Source organism: Cibotium barometz, chromosome 43, assembly GCF_041138505.1.
Source record: "Cibotium barometz isolate CiBa-2024 chromosome 43, ASM4113850v1, whole genome shotgun sequence".
NCBI classification, from domain to species: Eukaryota; Viridiplantae; Streptophyta; class Polypodiopsida; order Cyatheales; family Cibotiaceae; genus Cibotium; species Cibotium barometz.
Window position 1 is genome coordinate 32767882 of NC_141088.1, and position 18324 is coordinate 32786205.

An 18324-nucleotide genomic window follows, 5' to 3' on the forward strand; every position below is an offset into this window, starting at 1 on the left:
AAATCTCAAAAGCAGAGGACAGTTGCTACTTCTTCTACCGAGGCTGAGTACAAATCCTATCTTCTGTCCGCAACCGAGGCATTATGGATACATCAAATTTTGGAGCATTTTATGTTGTGCGGATGATTCCCTTGTTGTCATCTTCTCGGATTCTCAGAGTGCCATTGCTTTAGCTCAGAATCCTGTGATACGTGGCCACGCCAAACACATTGAGCTTCACTATCATTTTGTTCGGGATTGGATTGAGGTTGGTCTTCTTCGACTTGAGTATTGTTCCACTCAGGACAATCTTGCTGACCTCTTCACCAAACCGCTCCCTCGAGCTTCTTTGGAGGTCTTTCTTCAGCGTGCTGGAGTCGCTCCGCCCATCTGGCGCTGAAGAGGAGGTGTTGGCATTATCATCTCCAGATTGGACATATATGTGCATATTTCATGCTGTATCTGGTCAGATTTATGAGGCCATGCATTCATCTTATTTCAGATATTTTTCTGCTATTTTTGTCTATTTTTTAGACATTATTCTAGTATTTTTTGCATAGTCGGCCAGCCCACTGTTTTTATGTTGGCCGACCAGCTCTTGTCCAACCTATAAATAGGTGGCTTGGGTTAGCATCATTAGCACATCATTATTCAGCTATTGCTGTTGGTTGTATGCACCTAAGGGTAGCCCTCGTGCTCTACTTCAGCATATAACAAGTTTTCTACTTCAGTTCTTTTGCACATGTGCTTCTTTGCAAGATCTATTTGCTGTTTTTTTCTGTTTTACAGCCATTCTTTCAGCCTGGAATAGGAACATCATCATGGCATTTGGTTAACAGAGATAAACGAGAGAGAGAGAGAGAGAGAGACAATGCTAGAGGGAGAGTAAAGTACACGACTCAATGATGTGACTTTAGCTTGTATTCTTTCAATGAAGTACATGTACCTTTATAGGTTACAAAATTTCTCTTCTAACATCGTTGCTTATGTTATAACACACAAATATCTAGATATCATTTATACCCCCTCTAAGAGGTGGTTCACACACAAACACATACGTGGGTGTTTACTCCTTTGCTAGAGGACGTTCACACAGGCGCACACATTCAGGCTTAATAGCTGTTCACACATATGACCAATGTTAATAGCCTTACATGAAACATACTACTACACTTATATGACTGGGTACACACACATGTAAGACCTTGATTCCCAACATATTCAATGCATAGAAGAATTTTGAAGTGGTGCATTGTCACAAAACTGAAAATCGGATCTTTCTTTCTTAATTGAGATTAGAGAGCAATTAAGTAAAATCAAAGATTAAGGACTATGTTAGATGCCCAAGGAAAGCCTAGAAGTCCTTATGTGAAATCTTTTCAAATGGAAAAAGGAGAAAGTTACTTTTTGGAAACTAAGAGAAGTTAAACTTTCCAGCTCATCCCCGAAGGAGTTATTGAAGATTAGCAACCTACTATAACACTCCAGAAACCTATTAAAAGACCGGCCTTGCAACCAGAATCTGTGCCATTGTCTGCTGATGCTAGATTTGCATAGCCTCCCAATTGAGTCTTTGTTGGAACTCTCGATGGTGCTCGTCTTCCTCATACTTGCGTGTGGCTTCCTTATCCCTTTGTTCCTCCCACATCTCTGTTCTTTATTTTTTTTCTTCTTCAGCTTTTCTTCTTGCTTCTTCATGTCTTTCGTAGTCTTTTCTTCTTTGTTCCTCCAGACCGAAGAACATTTTTGCCAAATCTGACAAGCCTTCTTTGGACTTCTCTTTTTCGGTGGCAAGCTGCATCTTCATTTGCTCCATCATTGTTCTCAAGAGCTCTTGTGTGCTTGGCAGAAGCGTACTTTCTTTTGGTGTGTCGCTTTGGAAGCTTTGTGCCTCCATAACTTCCTGTTGGTTTTCTTCTTGATGCAATGTCTCTCCCGACATGGTGGAGACCAGGGTATTTTTTCCGGACCGCAGTTTTACCATCCACCACATGCTCTCACTTCTTTAGGTAGCCAGGTCGCTATATTGCTCTACAACCCTAAGCCTGATTAAGAACAAGATGCTAAATAAACATGATTAAGATAGAGGAGAGAGAAGAAGAGAGAGATTGGTGTCAAGGTATCTGTATTTAATATGGTACAAAAAGGTGATTGAAAAGTATGTACATGGTTGGGCCCTTGATCAGCCCCAAAGGGGTTGACCTCTAGCCCCTACATATGCTTAACTGATGAATTCTATCATGAATGCTGAAAGGTTGCATGTGCAGAAGCCTTGCCGTACTGATCCACATTCCTAAGCCTGATTAAGAACAAGATGCTGATTTACACATGATTTAGACATAGGAGAGAGAAGAATAGAGAGAGAGAGAGAGATATTGGTGTCAAGGTTTTTCTTGTATTTAATATTGTACAAAAAGGTGGTTGAATATATGTACATGGCTAAGGCCCTTGGTCAGCCCCAAAGGGGTTGACCTCTGGCCCTACATATGCTCTACTGTCTTATGAGAATGCTTAAATGAATGAATGACTCAATGCTTATGCTGAATTGTGAAGGATGCTTATATATATGCTGAGAGGGGCTGGTCAGCCAACTTAACTGCAGTCGGCCAGATTCTGTATCCCCTAACATGAATTATTTGACATAAAATGCCAAATGCTTAACCTAAAGTACAGATAAATGCTGTCGACTGTGAATTGCATGCTGCCAACTGGATATGATGCTGCCAACTGTAGATGTGTGTTGAAATACCACTGCCGACATGATGCTGTCATGATAAAGATGTTGATGGTGCTGAAACTGATGATGATGCTGATGGTTTTGATGCTGATGCTATTGATACTACTAAATGCTAATGAACTAAATGCTGACTTAAATCAGGAATTAATGTTGTTCATGCCGAAGATTAGCCATGGCACTGGCGTGCACGTGACATCCCCTCTTGCTAAACTTGGTGATGGGGTGGACACTCTATCATCCTTCCTCCCTGGACTACTGACTTTGACTTTGACCCGCTACTTTAACTGACTTTGACTTTGACTTGCTACTTTAACTAATATTTTTGTCTGAACACCTTCCACTCATGATCTCCACTTCCAAGTCTTACTGAAGAACTGAGCATCTGTTCCACTGCTGTCCCCATGCCTGCTTTTCCTTAACGCTTAACATAGCGTTGGATCACTTGTCGAAATCAATCATGCCTGTTGTTGCTAGGCCTTTGGAACTGAACTGAGAGCTTAATGATGTACTAGTTATGCGTATATACCCTTAGAGAATGCTTCCTCAAGCTTCGCATGTTTGCAAACCACTCCATCTACTACCCTACTGCATTCTTCTACTAAACTCGTGCACCTCCTTGGGACTTATGCTTAGTGGCTAAGCTTGAATGCTTTGATACCCATGTTGCATGCGCGGAAGCCTTGCTGTACTGATCCATAGCCCTAAGCCTAATTAAGAACAAGATGCTGATTTAAACATGATTAAGACATAGGGGGGAGAGAGAGAGAGAGAGAGAGAGAGAGAGAGAGAGAAATGAAATGAAATGAAATGATATATTAACGTCTTCAAAAGGTCAAAATGACCTATGAGACCAAAAAGGTTACAACAATTGGTGGATCTGATACAATGTCTGTGTAAGAAAAGCTAAAACAACTAAACAACTAACTGAAACTGAAACAACAACTATGGGAAAAAGTAAGGTACTAGAAGCTCCTAATGGATAACGTTTGGGAAGGAAAACTCCAGCAACAAAGGTAAGCATCATATACATCACTAGCCAAAGATGTCTCTCATCGGTGTATATGATGCTTGGTGTCAAGGTTTTTCATGTATTTAATATTGTGCAAAAAGGTGGCTGAATATATGTACATGGCTGAGGCCCTTGGTCAGCCCCAAAGGGGTTGACCTTTGGCCCTACATATGCTCTACTAACTTATGAGAATGCTTAAATGAATGAATGACTGAATGCTTATGCTGAATTGTGAAGGATGCTTATATATATGCTGAGAGGTGCTGGTCAGCCAACTTAACTACAGTCGGCCAGATTCTGTATCCCCTAACATGAATTATTTGACATAAAATGCCAAACACTTGACCTAAAATACTGATAAATGCTGCCGACTGTGAATTGCATGCTGCCAACTAGATATGATGCTGCAGACTGTAGATATGTGCTGAAATACCACTGCCGACATGATGTTGTCATGATGAAGATGCCGATGTCGATGCTCCTAATGCTTATACTCACGCGAATGACCTAAATGCTGACTTAAATCATGGATTAATGCTGTTCGTGCTGAAGATTAGCCATGGCACGGGCGTCGGGCGTGCACGTGACATGAAATGACTAACTTGAGAGTGATGAATTATAAGTGATGCTTGTGTATATGTTTAGGAGGACTGGTCAGCCAGCTTAGGTGTAGTCGGCCAGTTCTTGGACAAATAAATTCATGTCATGCTTAGATAAATGCTGCGCTTAATGCCAATGTTTGCCCACACTAGCTGGCCTTTACACAACTGCTACCGATTGTATGTCTCCATCCCCCATGGACTGCCGACTGCTGCTGGTGTGCTCTGGATGGCTGCCAACAGGGTTCCCAAACTCTCCATGATGGTGCTGATAGTGACGCCGATGATGATGATGAGATGATGCTAATGATGCTCTAAATGTTGACTTAATCAAGGATTCCACTGTTCATGCCGAGGATTAGCCATGGCATAGGTGTGCACGTGACATTAGACACTGCTTAGGAGAGTCTCCTATGTAAGAACTCGCTTCATGGCTTCATACCCAATAGAAAATTCTCAAGAGATGGTTTCCACACTTTGCAAATGAAGGTAAAGTTCATGCTCATGAAAGAGTTTCTGTGGGGTATTGTTAATGAAAGAGGTCTATGTCCTACTGGGGGAGATAAGGTTTGGAGTGAGAGAGATGAGAAAGCTCTTAGCATCCTTGCTTTGGGCCTAGAAGATAACATGATTTATCACATAGCAGGAGCACTTCTAAAGAGGCACAGGAGGAGTTAGAGAAAATGTTCGGGGCTACAGGGATTTCTTTAGAGAGAAAATTCTTTGGTTTGGATATATCTCATCATGAAAATTTATCCACTCATTTTAACTTTATGAAGGGTTACACCATTTTGCCTTTAGGGGTTTACAAATGGGTAGATTTTACAATGGGGTTGGCCGTTGGCCTTGATGTTTTAGAAAGCCCAACCATATTGGACCATGTGTGCCTCTTTTGAGCAAGAGGCCTTGCCACCTTTGTCTTCATCGTCACCTACAAAGTTAGCTTGGGACTGTGCCTTCTTCTTGAAGTAGCAATCCTTCTCGATCCGGTTGTTCCTGCCACAAAAGTTACACTTTATGTGAGGATTACTGTTATTACTTAGTATTTCATCCACTATCTGTGTATTTAAGACTGAAACTGAAAGTAGACTTGAACACAGATGTTTGATTGATTGATTGAAATTGTGATACAACAGGCTCCTTATATAGGAGTTCAAGAGACACGAATGAAAAGACACATCCCATGACCAATAGTCATGACTCTAGGCGAAGGGACACATCCTTTGGACGAATAGCTGCAACCATTGGATGAAGAGTTGCAACCCTAGAGCGAAGGGGTGTGACCAGTCGTCGAAGGAGTGTGGCTCTTGATGAAGAGGCATGTCTCTAGAGCGAATAGTCGTGACCATCCAAGTGTAGGGGTCCTTTGTAATCATGTCACTTCAGTATCTGTAACCATAAGGAGACTGTGTATAATGAACTAAGTCACAATCGTGACATTCCCTCCCATTTAAAATAAAACCCAGGGGTAGTTGTTGAGACTCTGGAAGAAGGAAAATGATTGTATTGCTTCTGCATCCAAAGCTCTAGCTGCTAGATCCCATGTCATGGCATTATTGTTGACCATAACAATCTTGTATATACCAAACTGAATATTAACTGCATCTGCAACTTGTCTCGTCTTTACCAAAAGCATGAGAATCATATCTGTAACTTGAGTAGAACTTTTGTTAACATCATTGGTAACTTCGAGCTTTGTCCAAGAAAAGATTGAATCTTTATCTGCTTCAAGTGAAACTATTGGTAAATTATGTGATTGTGTCACCACGCTTTCCGGCTGAGAGGCGACAACCACCTGTTGGATGTCTGAAAGGGATTCCACTGATTTTTCTGGAACACAAAAGTCTTCAAGTGTTGTCGTAGGTTGAGAAGAAATATCTTCCATATGCTTTTCTTTGCTCAGAAAGTTGTTCTCGGGACAAGTTATGTCCAAAGATTCATTTGCACCACTGAAGGTAAGGACTGGAGTCTTCATTTTTGAAGAAGAATCATCATTCACCACGGCGTCAGGTATCTGGTCAGAGGCAAAGACTCCGTTTTGCATGGGCGGTGACGAGGCTATTGCTTCTGCCTGAGTCACGGCAAGAAAAGGGGTTGTGGACATTGTATCTGTCACACATGTACCAGAATCTTCTGAATCTTCAGCTTTCTCAGCAGGTATTAAGGCTTCCAATGTAGAAGGGGGAGGTTGAGGTTGTTTGCGCCTCTTAGACCTCTCAAGGATCCTCTTGCACAACGTGAGAATGAGTAAGTCTTCAACATTGCCACCAACAGCTTGCAAGGACTTGAATGTAGGGCATTGCTCGCGAGGGGAAACTTGTCCAACGTCGCGGCGTTCACGACCGAGTACTCGACTAGGGTCGGACACACGTGCCACTAAGTAAGCCCATCTTGATATGGCTGATTTCTTTCCAAGATGTGATCCTTTGGAAGCTTCATGTTGCTGCTTCTGTTGCTGATGATTCCAATAAGAAGTTGGTTGCTTAGAACCGTAACATTTCCAAGAATATCCATGTTGAGGCTTGCGTTGCTCGCACGAAGATACTTTGTGTCTAGTTGTCTCTGAAGAACCATGCTGAGGGTGAGAAAATTTTTGTTGAGAAACATGTTGAAGCTCATCGATACAAGCTTTTGGTTGTTGATGGAACATGGCTTCAAACCGCTGGAATGCAGCTTGTTGGAGAAGAAGCGCGAAGGTCGTAGTCGTCAAGCCGCGGAAAACACCATCATAGACCGCAGGAGCCTAGCAATGAAGAAGGCTGCTTTCGAGGAAGGGAGGCGGCAGCAAGTTGGCACGCAGAAGACCAAGGCAGGCGCCATTTCGTAGGAACCCGTAAGTGTATGGTTTTTTTTTTTTGAAAAGACGCTGGTTGGCTGTGTTCGCTTCCTCTCTTTTTTTTTTTTTTAAATGCTGAAGGCTGGCCGTCGGGTGCTGTCTTTTTTTTTTCCTTTTTTCTTTTTTTTTTAATGCGCAGGTCGTTGGCCGGCCGTCTCGTCTTTTTTTTTTTTTTAGTGTGCGCTGATCAGCGGCGGCTGGGTTTCCTTGCGCTGGCGGGTGGCCGTTCCGTGCTGGCTGCCGCCTGCTCCACGTACGTATATAATAAGGCTTATAATTAAGCCTTAAGTTATAAGGCTTGTTGTTTTTTTTTAAATTTTTTTTGTGTGTAAAGGTGACGCGTCGCCGACTGGAAAGGGTGCGCCGCTTCGAAGGTCTATACGCGTCGCCGACTGGATGCGAGGAGGTGCGCCTTTTCGAAGGGCTGGATCACGTCGCCGACTGGAGGGTGCGCTGCTTCGAAGGGTGTGCCACCAGCAAAGCGAAGAGGCGGGCAGTCGCTAGTCGGCTGGTGAGCTCAGGGTCGGACGCTGCATGTATCAACGAGGACTTAGGACCGGCAGCTGCTTCTAAGCAAGCAAGGGCTCACGCCTGCCAACACGACCACGCCGACCCTCCAAGACATTAAGTGAGTGCCCGTAGGTGTATCGCCACGGGTGGAACTCGCCTAGAGGGCGGCCATGCACGGAGGCCGAAGGGCAACAAGGACCCGTCTAGACACGAGGCGCGAGAGCAGTGACTCCGGGTGCACGAGGCGCGTTCACGGGACCACCGAGGGCGCTGGCAGAGGGGGACGGCTGCAGGAACTCCATCAGGATGGGACGGGGGAAAAAAATAAATAAATAAATTTCAGCGAGGCTTAATCTTTAGGCATCTGCTGCGGGTGAGAAGATCTTTCCTCCGCCTCCATACAACACCGGGTAGGGGAGTAGAGCGGAGAGGGTGAGAGGCTCACAACCGTAGGCCCGGGAAAAAATTTTGCTCTGATACCACTGTGAGGATTACTGTTATTACTTAGTATTTCATCCACTATCTGTGTATTTCAGACTGAAACTGAAAGTAGACTTGAACAAAGATGTTTGATTGATTGATTGAAATTGTGATACAACATGCTCCTTATATAGGAGTTCAAGAGACATGAATGAAAAGACACATCCCATGACCAATAGTCATGACTCTAGGCGAAGGGACACATCCTTTGGACGAATAGCTGCAACCATTGGATGAAGAGTTGCAACCCTAGAGCGAAGGGGTGTGACCAGTCGTCGAAGGAGTGTGGCTCTTGATGAAGAGGCATGTCTCTAGAGCGAATAGTCGTGACCATCCAAGTGTAGGGGTCCTTTGTAATCATGTCACTTCAGTATCTGTAACCATAAGGAGACTGTGTATAATGAACTAAGTCACAATCGTGACACTTTATCTTTTCTTTTGTTGGAAGGTTCTTGAAAGTGGAGACCAATGTTGGGTAGGGCTCCTTGTCAACACTTTTGAGGACAGGAATGGCTGTAACATGCGGAAGCTTCAGAGTAGATCGGTAACTTCAATGCTCAGAAATCAACAATCATTCACGACGAGAATAATGCACAAAACTGAAAGTAGATGCGTAGAAAATAGAGAGAGAGAGAGAGAGAGAGAGAGAGAGAGAGGGAGAATAGGACACAGTATTGGGTCCCAAATACCCTCTGTAGGGCCCCCACCACGAATGGTGTATTTGCTTTTATTAGAATGATGCAAAATCTGAAAATAAAAGACTGGACTTGACCTGTTTTGGCTGAGATAAATCTCTGCCCTTGACCTTCAACCTTGCGTTAGCTTCTCCCTACCTAGGCTGTCCAGGCCCTTGAGTAGCTGCAGCACTTTGTGAAATATGAGATGCTTGACCTGAATTATGGCTGGGCTTTATATACCCCCTCAGGTTGCTGGTCGGCCAGTTCTACTGGAGTCGGTTTGCTGAAAAAGCTCACGAAACGACCAGCAGCAAATAGCATAAAATGCTTGAAAAAGGTATTCACACTTCTGTAAAGTGTCCTGACCATTTGCGCAAGGGCCATGGGCTGCTGGACAGCCTGTGGGGGCTGTCCCACCACTGGCCGACAGCCCCTGTAAGGCCTAGGCCCAGTCGGCTGGCTGTCCTATGGCCATAGGGTTGGCCGACATCCCCTCCTAGCCCATCTCATGGCTGGTGGGTACAGCCGGGGCCCTCCTAGCCCTTGGGGGTGGGTCTACACCTCCCCCAAGTCCACATGCATAGTCTTGGGGTAGCCCTATAGGCTGGCCCCCATTTCTACATGCAAACCTACATGTTCTACACAACTGTCTGACATCTGGTCACAGACCAAACACACAAAGCAACTGACATCATTCCAGAGGGAGACTCACAACGCGGACTCGCACCATAGTTCCAAACATTCATTGGCATTCGTCAAACGTCTTGGAGAATGAAAAGTATGAAAACATTTGACTGAAGTCTCTGTGGAGTATCATACGTGGCCTCCCAAATACCTCCAGTTTGAATGGTCAAGCCATAGGCATGCTGTAATTAATACAAAGCACATGCTGAAATTCATACATGCAAATTGCAATGATGCATGATCTTGGAACTTGGAATTTGGATTTCATACATGCTGAAAATTGAAATTCATAAAAACCTCATGTCAAATGATAAGCATTGAGATATGACAAGCTGAAATTCTGATTTCAATAAAAATGTCATGACATAGACCAAGACTCAAGTCCCAAGTTCCAACATGAGTTTGGAAAAAACCAAATCCCAACAATAAAGATATGAAGCTACAACAAAACTAGAAATGACAGGTACGAGAAGTGATGAATCATGACACTAGACTCCTAGAGTATCCTGATTCTTGCTCCTCTTCTCCCACATGAGAGGGAGAAAAAGCACCATCATCATCATCGGAGTCATCATCCTCCTGCTCTTCAACATCAACATTCACTTGAGCATTAATGGTTGCATTCCCCACAATGTCCTCATCATCCTAAGGCTCTTGAAGTTCTTGCATAATAATCAGCCTTTCATCATCTCTCTTTGTTGATCATCTCCATGGTAGCCTCCATTTTCTCAAACCCTCTTGCCTTGATTTTAGAAATGAGCCTTAGGTTTGTGTGTATGTAAACCAACTTTTTTGTGTCGAAGGGCTTCAATCTATTCCTTCTTTTTGTGTGTATGAGAGAGAAAGTGCTCCAATTCCTCTCACATGGAGATGCACAACTTCCTTGAGAAAGCACACGAAGAGCAAGCTACTGCAATTTTGGTGTACTTGCTCCAAATGACTCCCACCATTTTATTGCTTGGTGCATTCTCTTCTCTTCCTTTGAAATTTCATGAGCGAAGGAGGGCCCCCTCAAATCTATATGCATCCAACTCATCTATAAGCACTCCTTGTTCTTCCACATTGTACCCACTCCAACGCTCTATGACAGTCATCCATCCATTTTGCACCTCCCCATCAACTTCTTGGCCCTTGCCTCTCCAAATGGGATGCAACACAAAACCTGCAACATGCAAGGGTGAATACAACATATCCCATCGATCGACACAAACTCTTGACTTCGGTAAGCTTGTCTGCATCAACACCATCCAAACTTCGAATCTTCTCCACCATGCGAACTGTGAGCTCGTAAATAAGCCCCATGGTTGCACCTTCCCTATCAGTTGTTCAGAGAATCTTCAAGATAGGTGCACATATCTTCACAATCAATTTGGCATCTTGCCAAAAAGAGTTTCCCAAGATGATACTAGCCACTTCCTCGGCAACTAATGTGCATGAAGTCTTCCATGAGACCCAACCACCAACCTCCTCAACCCATTGTAGCCCCTGTCATCTAACACATTTGCCATCACTATAAACATATATGCAAACCGTGTTTGAGCTGGCTTAAGGAGCTCCTTCGTACTATGCTTTCTAAACATAGCGAGTGCCTTTTGCTTTCTTGTGATGAAACTAACAATCTTCTTGCCTTTCTCTAAGACTGGAGCAATCCAATCCAACTGGCCAATGTCCTCAAATAAGAAGTCCAAGCAATGGCATGTGCAACGAGTATAAAAAATGCTTGGCCACTCTTGCTCTACAAGCTCTTCTGCACGCACAGAATTGGAGGCATCGTCCATGCATACCTGCAAAACATTTGTAGACCCAACCTCAAGGACGACATCTTTCAAGATGCCAAATAGGTACTCCCCTGACTTGTATTGGCCACTAGTGTCCATAGACTTCAAGAACATTGTGCCATGGATGGAAGAGGCAAGTACATTGATAATAGGCCTTCGCTTAGTGTCCGACCAACCATCACACACAATAGAGCAACCATACCTCTTCCACTTATCCCACACCCCCATCAAATCTTTGTCCACACATTTGACTTCATCTTGTAATTCTTTTTTTCCACTCCAAGTCCTGCACCTTCTTGTTCAAATATGTCTACGTAGCATCCAAGCACAGAATGCACATGACTGGCATCCTCATCTGCAATAGGTGCTCCAACGGATGAGACTTGAAGCATTAAACTCTATGTGAAAATCCATATAAATCTAGGGGACCTAGAAAGATGGTGAGTCACCAAAATAGAGATCAATCCACATATACTGTAATAGGCCGCTATTACTTGGAGGGGGAGTTTGTTGAGAAATGCCAGCAATACCCACACATTATGGGGGAGCCACAAAGCCAAAGGTTGTAAAAGCCTATAACCTTGGAGTTATTCAAACCATGTAAAATGTCCAAGTGAATATCCAAGAGTCAAGTAGAAAGGAGTTATTGGAAATCTCCAAGAGTCAAGTAGAAAGGAGTTATTGGAAATCTCCACCAAATGCAAGTGGCCAGACGCTCACATGGAGCCAAGCCCACATGAAGCCAAGGCCACAAGTCAAACCTAGATCCACAAATCTAGGGATGCCTTTTTGCACCTAATCACATCTCCTAAACGTGCTTAGCATGGGATAATCATTGTACTCCTTGGCCTATTTAAGAGGCATCAAATCAATGAATAAGGTGTGAAGCATTTCCATCATTTGAGTTCTTGCCATTATGCTAGTGTGATTAAAACTAATCTTTTTTATTAATCCAATGGCTCTAATCCACTTTGAGCCTCCATAATTCCATTACATTAATTGGAGATAACAAACTAAATACATGACTAGTTCCTCACACCCCCGTAGGGTTCAGAGGAGTTTACCAAGCCAAACACAAGCAACTCAGACCCCGAAGAGTTCACAGGACGATGTGAATTGGTTGCAGTGGGATTCTTCGCATGGAAAGTGTACCACCAATAACGTGCAGGTAGTAGGTGCTACCAAGAGGTTGAATAACCTGTGTTTGTTGAGAAAATTTTGAACAAATATTAGGTTTCTACAAATGTTAGGGTTTCAAGTAGGCACCCATCTAATATGAGAGAGAGAGAGGGAAAGAGTGGATAGACGTATGGACTTTTACAGGCAAGAGAGACCTCATTGAGCCACCCCTCAAGTGGCCACACCTCTGCCCAAGCACGTGCCAGGTGACCCAATGGCATTTTCTCATAAAATTGGGTAATTACAAAATTGGGCATTTAGTTGGGATCTGAGAATTCTCTCAAAGGTAGAGATGATGGTTATTTTACAGACATTGAAATAAAAATGCATGAAAACACAATAAGCAGGTATTTTTATTCATTGCACAGAAAATCAATGATGGCAACGGAAAAAAAAAGGAGGAGGGGGGGGGGGGGGGGCGGGACAATGAGAAACACTCACGCACGCGCGCACACACAGAGAGCACTTACTTTGAGGTTCATTGTCAAGCCGTCTTCTGACCTGCGAGCTCCCATTCCATTCCAAGGGGAAGACAAAGGCATAGTGGAAAAAGAAGACCCACCATAGAAGCGACTGGATACTAAGCAGCAGCTGCCGTAGCCCACAACGGATGAAAGAGAAGAAGAAGAAGCAGACCGGAGAGACAGTGAGTTCGTAAATAAAGGCCTCTGGCACAGACTAACTGCTGCCATGGCTACGCCTGCTGCCTTGCTTTGCGTGTGCTCTCGGCCCTCGCTCTCTCTCTCTCTCACGGACGCTCTCACTTTACGCACTTTACTTTTCTCACCCAATTCGAATTCGGTATGCTGCTGTTTTGAGTTCATGAAGGCACAAGGACACACTCTCAAATCCGATCATGGGCGTTCACAAGGGCAGTGTGATCTTTGGGTACACTAGTTGGGAACAGTGCTTTGCATGTCTTTTGAGGTTTCCAAAATCCAAACCTCCTCTTCCCCTTCCCGAACTTCCAAATTCTTGTCACACGGCAGTTTTGTGAAACTCTTCCTTAAGATAACTAGTTAGAAACTGTGCTTTGCACGTCTTTTGAGGTTTCCAAAAAACAAATTCTACCCAAACCTCCTCAAACCTCCTCCTCCCCTTCCCGAACCTCCAAATTCTTGCCACATGGCAGTTTTGTGAAATTCTTCCTTAACATAATATATATATAGAGAGAGAGAGATAGAGATATAGATATAGAGATGGAGCCCAAGCACAAACCCTCCGTGCCAATTTGAGCTAGATAAGGCGATATGTTTATAGTCATCTCCACACTATTATTCTCACTATTCTTATCCTTGCCAGAGCATTCACCACGCTTTGTGGCCATCTTATTTTGCCGTGTCGCAGGAGTGTACAAGGTGGTGTAGTAGCAACAGAGCGGGTCCTCACTAGTCTATCTTAAGCAATGTTTTTTTTTAGAAAGGATATTTTAATATTAAAAATATTTAGTTACAAAAGGATGAAGCTGTCGCCCATGTACAACAAGCTACGTTCTGAGAAGTTGACTCTTAGTGCTATCTAGCAGCTCATTTTACTAAAAGGGCCAGTTAGAATGTTTAGCTCTGCTATACAAATGCTTCCACCTTCCACTCAGGGCGTTGTATATGCTGACCAACGACGGAAGACTAAATGATTACTGTGGCCATCCACGGTTGTTGCAACATAGAGTAGCGGATCCACGACCATATGCATGCTAAAGCTGGGTTAAGGAACTTGGTGTTCTCCCAACATTGCATGTTTCCATGTGAATTGATGTTCCATAGTGCCTAACCAAATGTGCAGGCCCGAAACACATGAAACGCATCTTCCTTATGGGTGCAACCAGAGAAAGACGTTGATATACGAGGGGAGGGAGTTGTTGTCCACATTGCCTTCGTGCGTCAGGCCCAGGTTCCATTCGAGCTTGGGGTTTTCCACGGGTTTGGGGTGCATATATGTCGGCTCCTTTCATATCTAGGAGTGCTTTCCCTTTGTTAGAGGCCCAATTGGCAAGCCGGTTGTCGCTCTTCAGGCATAAAGCTGTTGGCCAGCGGGGTGGGAGGGCATCTACAACAGCTTGCATAATAGCGAGTGCAGGGTTGGAGAGTGCAAAGTTTCGAGCAATGACATCCCACTCTAGACATTGGGCCGTTTTGTTGTCCCAAAGATCATTCCATATCTGCACTCCCTTCTTATGGAGCTTACGAGCCTAATTGACATTTCCAAGTGCATGTGACTTGCCTTCTTCCATATTGCATAGCGACTACCATATACTCTCGCCCAGAGCCCCACCACTTGTAAGGGGTCGTTGGCCATTCCATCTCAGGCTGGCGAATAGTTTCTACCACCTTGCTACCAGTCCATGCACAAGGGTAGATTGCTTCACTATACACTTGCCCAATGTTGCAAGTCTATGTCTCCAAGTCAAGTTTGGCCATTGACATGGTAGGCCTATTGCTTTCTGAATGAAGTATTTGGTGATTGCACCCCATGGTCGCACCGTTTTTATCCTCTATAGCCACTTGAGTGTGAGTGTCTTGGCTCTCATCAGGTTAGTGATGCCCAAGCCCCCTTTCTGCTTGGGGGAGCAAACTTGTGCCCATGAGATCGCGTGCTAGCTCTTACCCTTGAATCTGCTCCACAAAAAGTCTCTAAAAAATTATCCACTTTAGCCCAATCCGAGTTGTTGAGGGCGAAGTATGAGGCATGATAGGTTGTATAGGATAGCAAAACATGCTTGAGCACCACCAGCTTTCCGACGAAAGATAGTTGTGCTTTGATCCAGTGAACCATTTTGCCTTGTAGTCTAGGAAAGAACCGGTCACGAACCTCTACTTGTTTGCTAATATATGTTTTGATCGGGCAACCCAACAACCTAAACGGAGTCCCATGAGGGATCCATTTGAAGTCATATTTGAGGTCCCAAGGTTGTCTTTCGCCTTTGTCAAGCAGTAGGGCCTTGGCCTTAGCAATACTGTTCACCAAGCCAGAGAGTTGACAAAACTCGTCTACTACCTATAGGAAAGTATCAATATTAGTCTCATCATAAACCAGAATAGAATTATTGTCATCCGCAAAAAACTGGGTAGTCATCTCATGGTTTCCTTCAGGGAGGGGAGACCTTTGATCAAGCCCCTCTCTTGGAATTAACGGACGTTAGCCGATATAACGGTCCGTAACTGCGGCAAAAAGGAGCAAGGCAAGCGGGCAGCCTTGCCTTACAAAGCTCTACAATGCATACTCTCCTACATTGATTATAAACTATGAGTTAGCATTAAGCAGTAGAGCATGAACCATCCCAATCAGGGCTCGTCCAAAGCCCATCTTTTCTAGAACGGCCAGCATGAAGTCCCCACCTGACTTTGTCATATGCTTTATCTAGGTCAAGGTTAAGAAGCATATATGGTTGGTTTAGAGCTAGGGCATAGTCAATCCCACACAAAACATTCAGGATCACTTCATGAATCTGTCGGCCGATGAACAAAACAAAACTAGTTTGGATCAACCACCCCAGGCATAATGAACTTGATTCGGAGGGCACTAGCCTTGGCAAAAACCTTGTATGAAGTGTTAAGCATGGTTAGGGGATGCCAATCTCCCAGCCTGTGAGCTCGCTTTGGGATGAATTTAATGTGCCCTCAGTTTATCTCCTGAGATAGCTCTTCTCGGTAGCATGCATCATTAATCATGGCACATAGATCTGGGCTAATAAGCGGCCAGAAATGCCAATATAAATTCTATAGGTAATCCATTCGGGCCGGGTGTCTTTTCTTTGCCCATTTTGCTAGCAGCAGATTTAAGGTCATCCTTTGTGAAGGCCCTGCTTTTTACCACTGCAAGGGATGAGAGATCTACTATAGCTATCATCCTTGACAAGAAATTTTCCAATATCTCTGGGTACCCAACATCTATTGAGATGAGGCCGAGCCACTGATAGATGTGAAGTGAAAAGTGAGGCTATCTCGCTCTCATTTTCTATGATTGAGCCATCCATCTTCGTCAATCTACTAATTCTTTCTTGCTTGTGTCTCTCCCTAAGTCGTCAGAAAAAGAAACTAGTTGGAGCATCCCCGTTGGCTAGCCATCGTGTGCGAGAGCAGATCTTGAATGCTTCATCTCTAGAATTCGCTTACATTTGGAGATAAGAATCCAGATTACTGATCAACGTGGTGCTGAACTGTGGTCAGGACCTTCTTGTTGCACTGCTTGAATGAGATTTTCCCTTAATTTTTCCACTATAGAGAGTCTGGCCCTCTCTACCCTGGCATTCACCTTAACATACTACTTGCAGAAATTCATTATATACCCGATGCATCTGTCTCATCTCTCCTATGGGGGGCCACCTTGGCTCTAGCTCCCCTAGACCTATGAACTCTATTGCTTCATGTTGGGATACTGGTGCAGAGGAAGAGGCTAGAGTCACCAAGACTCATGTCTAATCTCGAAATAATGTCTTCTGAGAGCTCTTCTTCTTGGGACACCTCTTGAATGGGGCCAGGGTCCACCAACTCCACTATGTCCACCATATTGCATTGGAAACCCTCATAGGAATTTAACCAATTCCATAGAGGTTTTGCCACCTCTCCTTCTGAGCCGAATGGATCCCAAGCCTCATCCACTGGTAATCCTTGCCATTCCTCCTGCTCTTCCTTGTCAATCATCACTGGGTCCTTCCTCCCGAATGGGAATCATCTCATGTAGGGCAGTGCCCCTTGCACTCTCATCGAGGCCTTTTCCAAGGGTAAGATCACTGTCCCCCCGGGTTAGGGATATGCAAGTTGTCTTGGCCCCAATCATGGATCACCTGAGCTGCCCTCAACCAAGGGCTTCCGATGAGCAAAGCTAGAGGCCCCTCTAGCTGGTGGGAGGTCTAACACCACAAAATTCATTTCAAATAATAATCCCTCAAAAGTGAGTGATGTTGGGAAGCTCTTGGTAGAGTGTGGAGGACCTAGCTTCCCGTCCACACATAGGAGTGGTAACAGCGTGGGAAGTAGAGTTATCTTGACAACCTAGAAAGAAGGTCTCTCAAGAGGAGTCATCGGAGGTGCCTATAACCCCTGCTAGACGTACCCGCAAAAGGAGCGTCAGGCAGAGCACTTCAGACTAGGGAGGAAGCCTTGCTAGTAGAAGACATACCCATTGGGACTGGACAGAGGAACGTATTGGTGACTTCCCTTTGGACATCACCCCCACCCATGACCCCTTATCTCTCCATCAAGCCGCTCAGCACCGCTCCTCTTCCACCACCACGAGGAGGTGAGAGAGCTGAACCTGGGCACAGCAAAGGAGCCATGCCCCATCTTGGTGGCAGCTTGGGTTTGGGAGGACCCTTCCACTGAATCGCCAAATTTTTCAAAGAGCACCAAGATGTGTTTGCATGGACTTACAAAGGATCTCCCAGGGATAGACCCAACAATTTGCACTCACAAAATTCCACTAAAAGAAGGCATTCGACTAGTTCAGGAAGGGAATTTATCGCATAAACCCAAAATATTCAGAAGTAGTGAAGAAATAGCTGGAAAAGATGGAAGAGGCCGGTATCATTGTTTCCATTGAGCACTCGTAGTGGTTGTCACCTATAGCGGTGATTCCCAAAAATAAGACCAACAAGATCAGGATATGTCTAGACTTTAGACCCCTCAATCGGTGCACAATAAAAGATGGGTTTTCCTTGCCCTTCATACAGCAGGTTCTGGAAGATGTGGCTGGCCATGTTCTCTATTCCTTCATGGATGGGTTCAATGGCCACAACCAGGTAGTGATCGATGAGAAGGATCAACTCAAGATAGCATTTATCACACAATGGGGAACATATGCCTACAGGATGATGCCCTTTGGTCTTTGCAATGCCCCAGCCTCCTTTGAGGACCGCCA

The 18324-nt window shown here is 44.4% G+C and overlaps 1 protein-coding gene across 1 annotated transcript in view; it reads right to left on the reverse strand.

Annotated features, from left to right (window-relative positions):
* LOC147613833 (uncharacterized) overlaps positions 1 to 13359 on the reverse strand; it is a 61354-nt gene extending 47995 nt beyond the window's left edge. Inside the window, exon 1 of the mRNA XM_086781802.1 lies at positions 12939 to 13359. Within this exon, the coding sequence (XP_086637928.1) occupies positions 12939 to 13292 (354 nt within the window). The 5' untranslated portion in view covers positions 13293 to 13359. The remainder of the gene's footprint in view (positions 1 to 12938) is intronic.
* Between the last annotated feature and the right edge of the window lie 4965 nt (positions 13360 to 18324).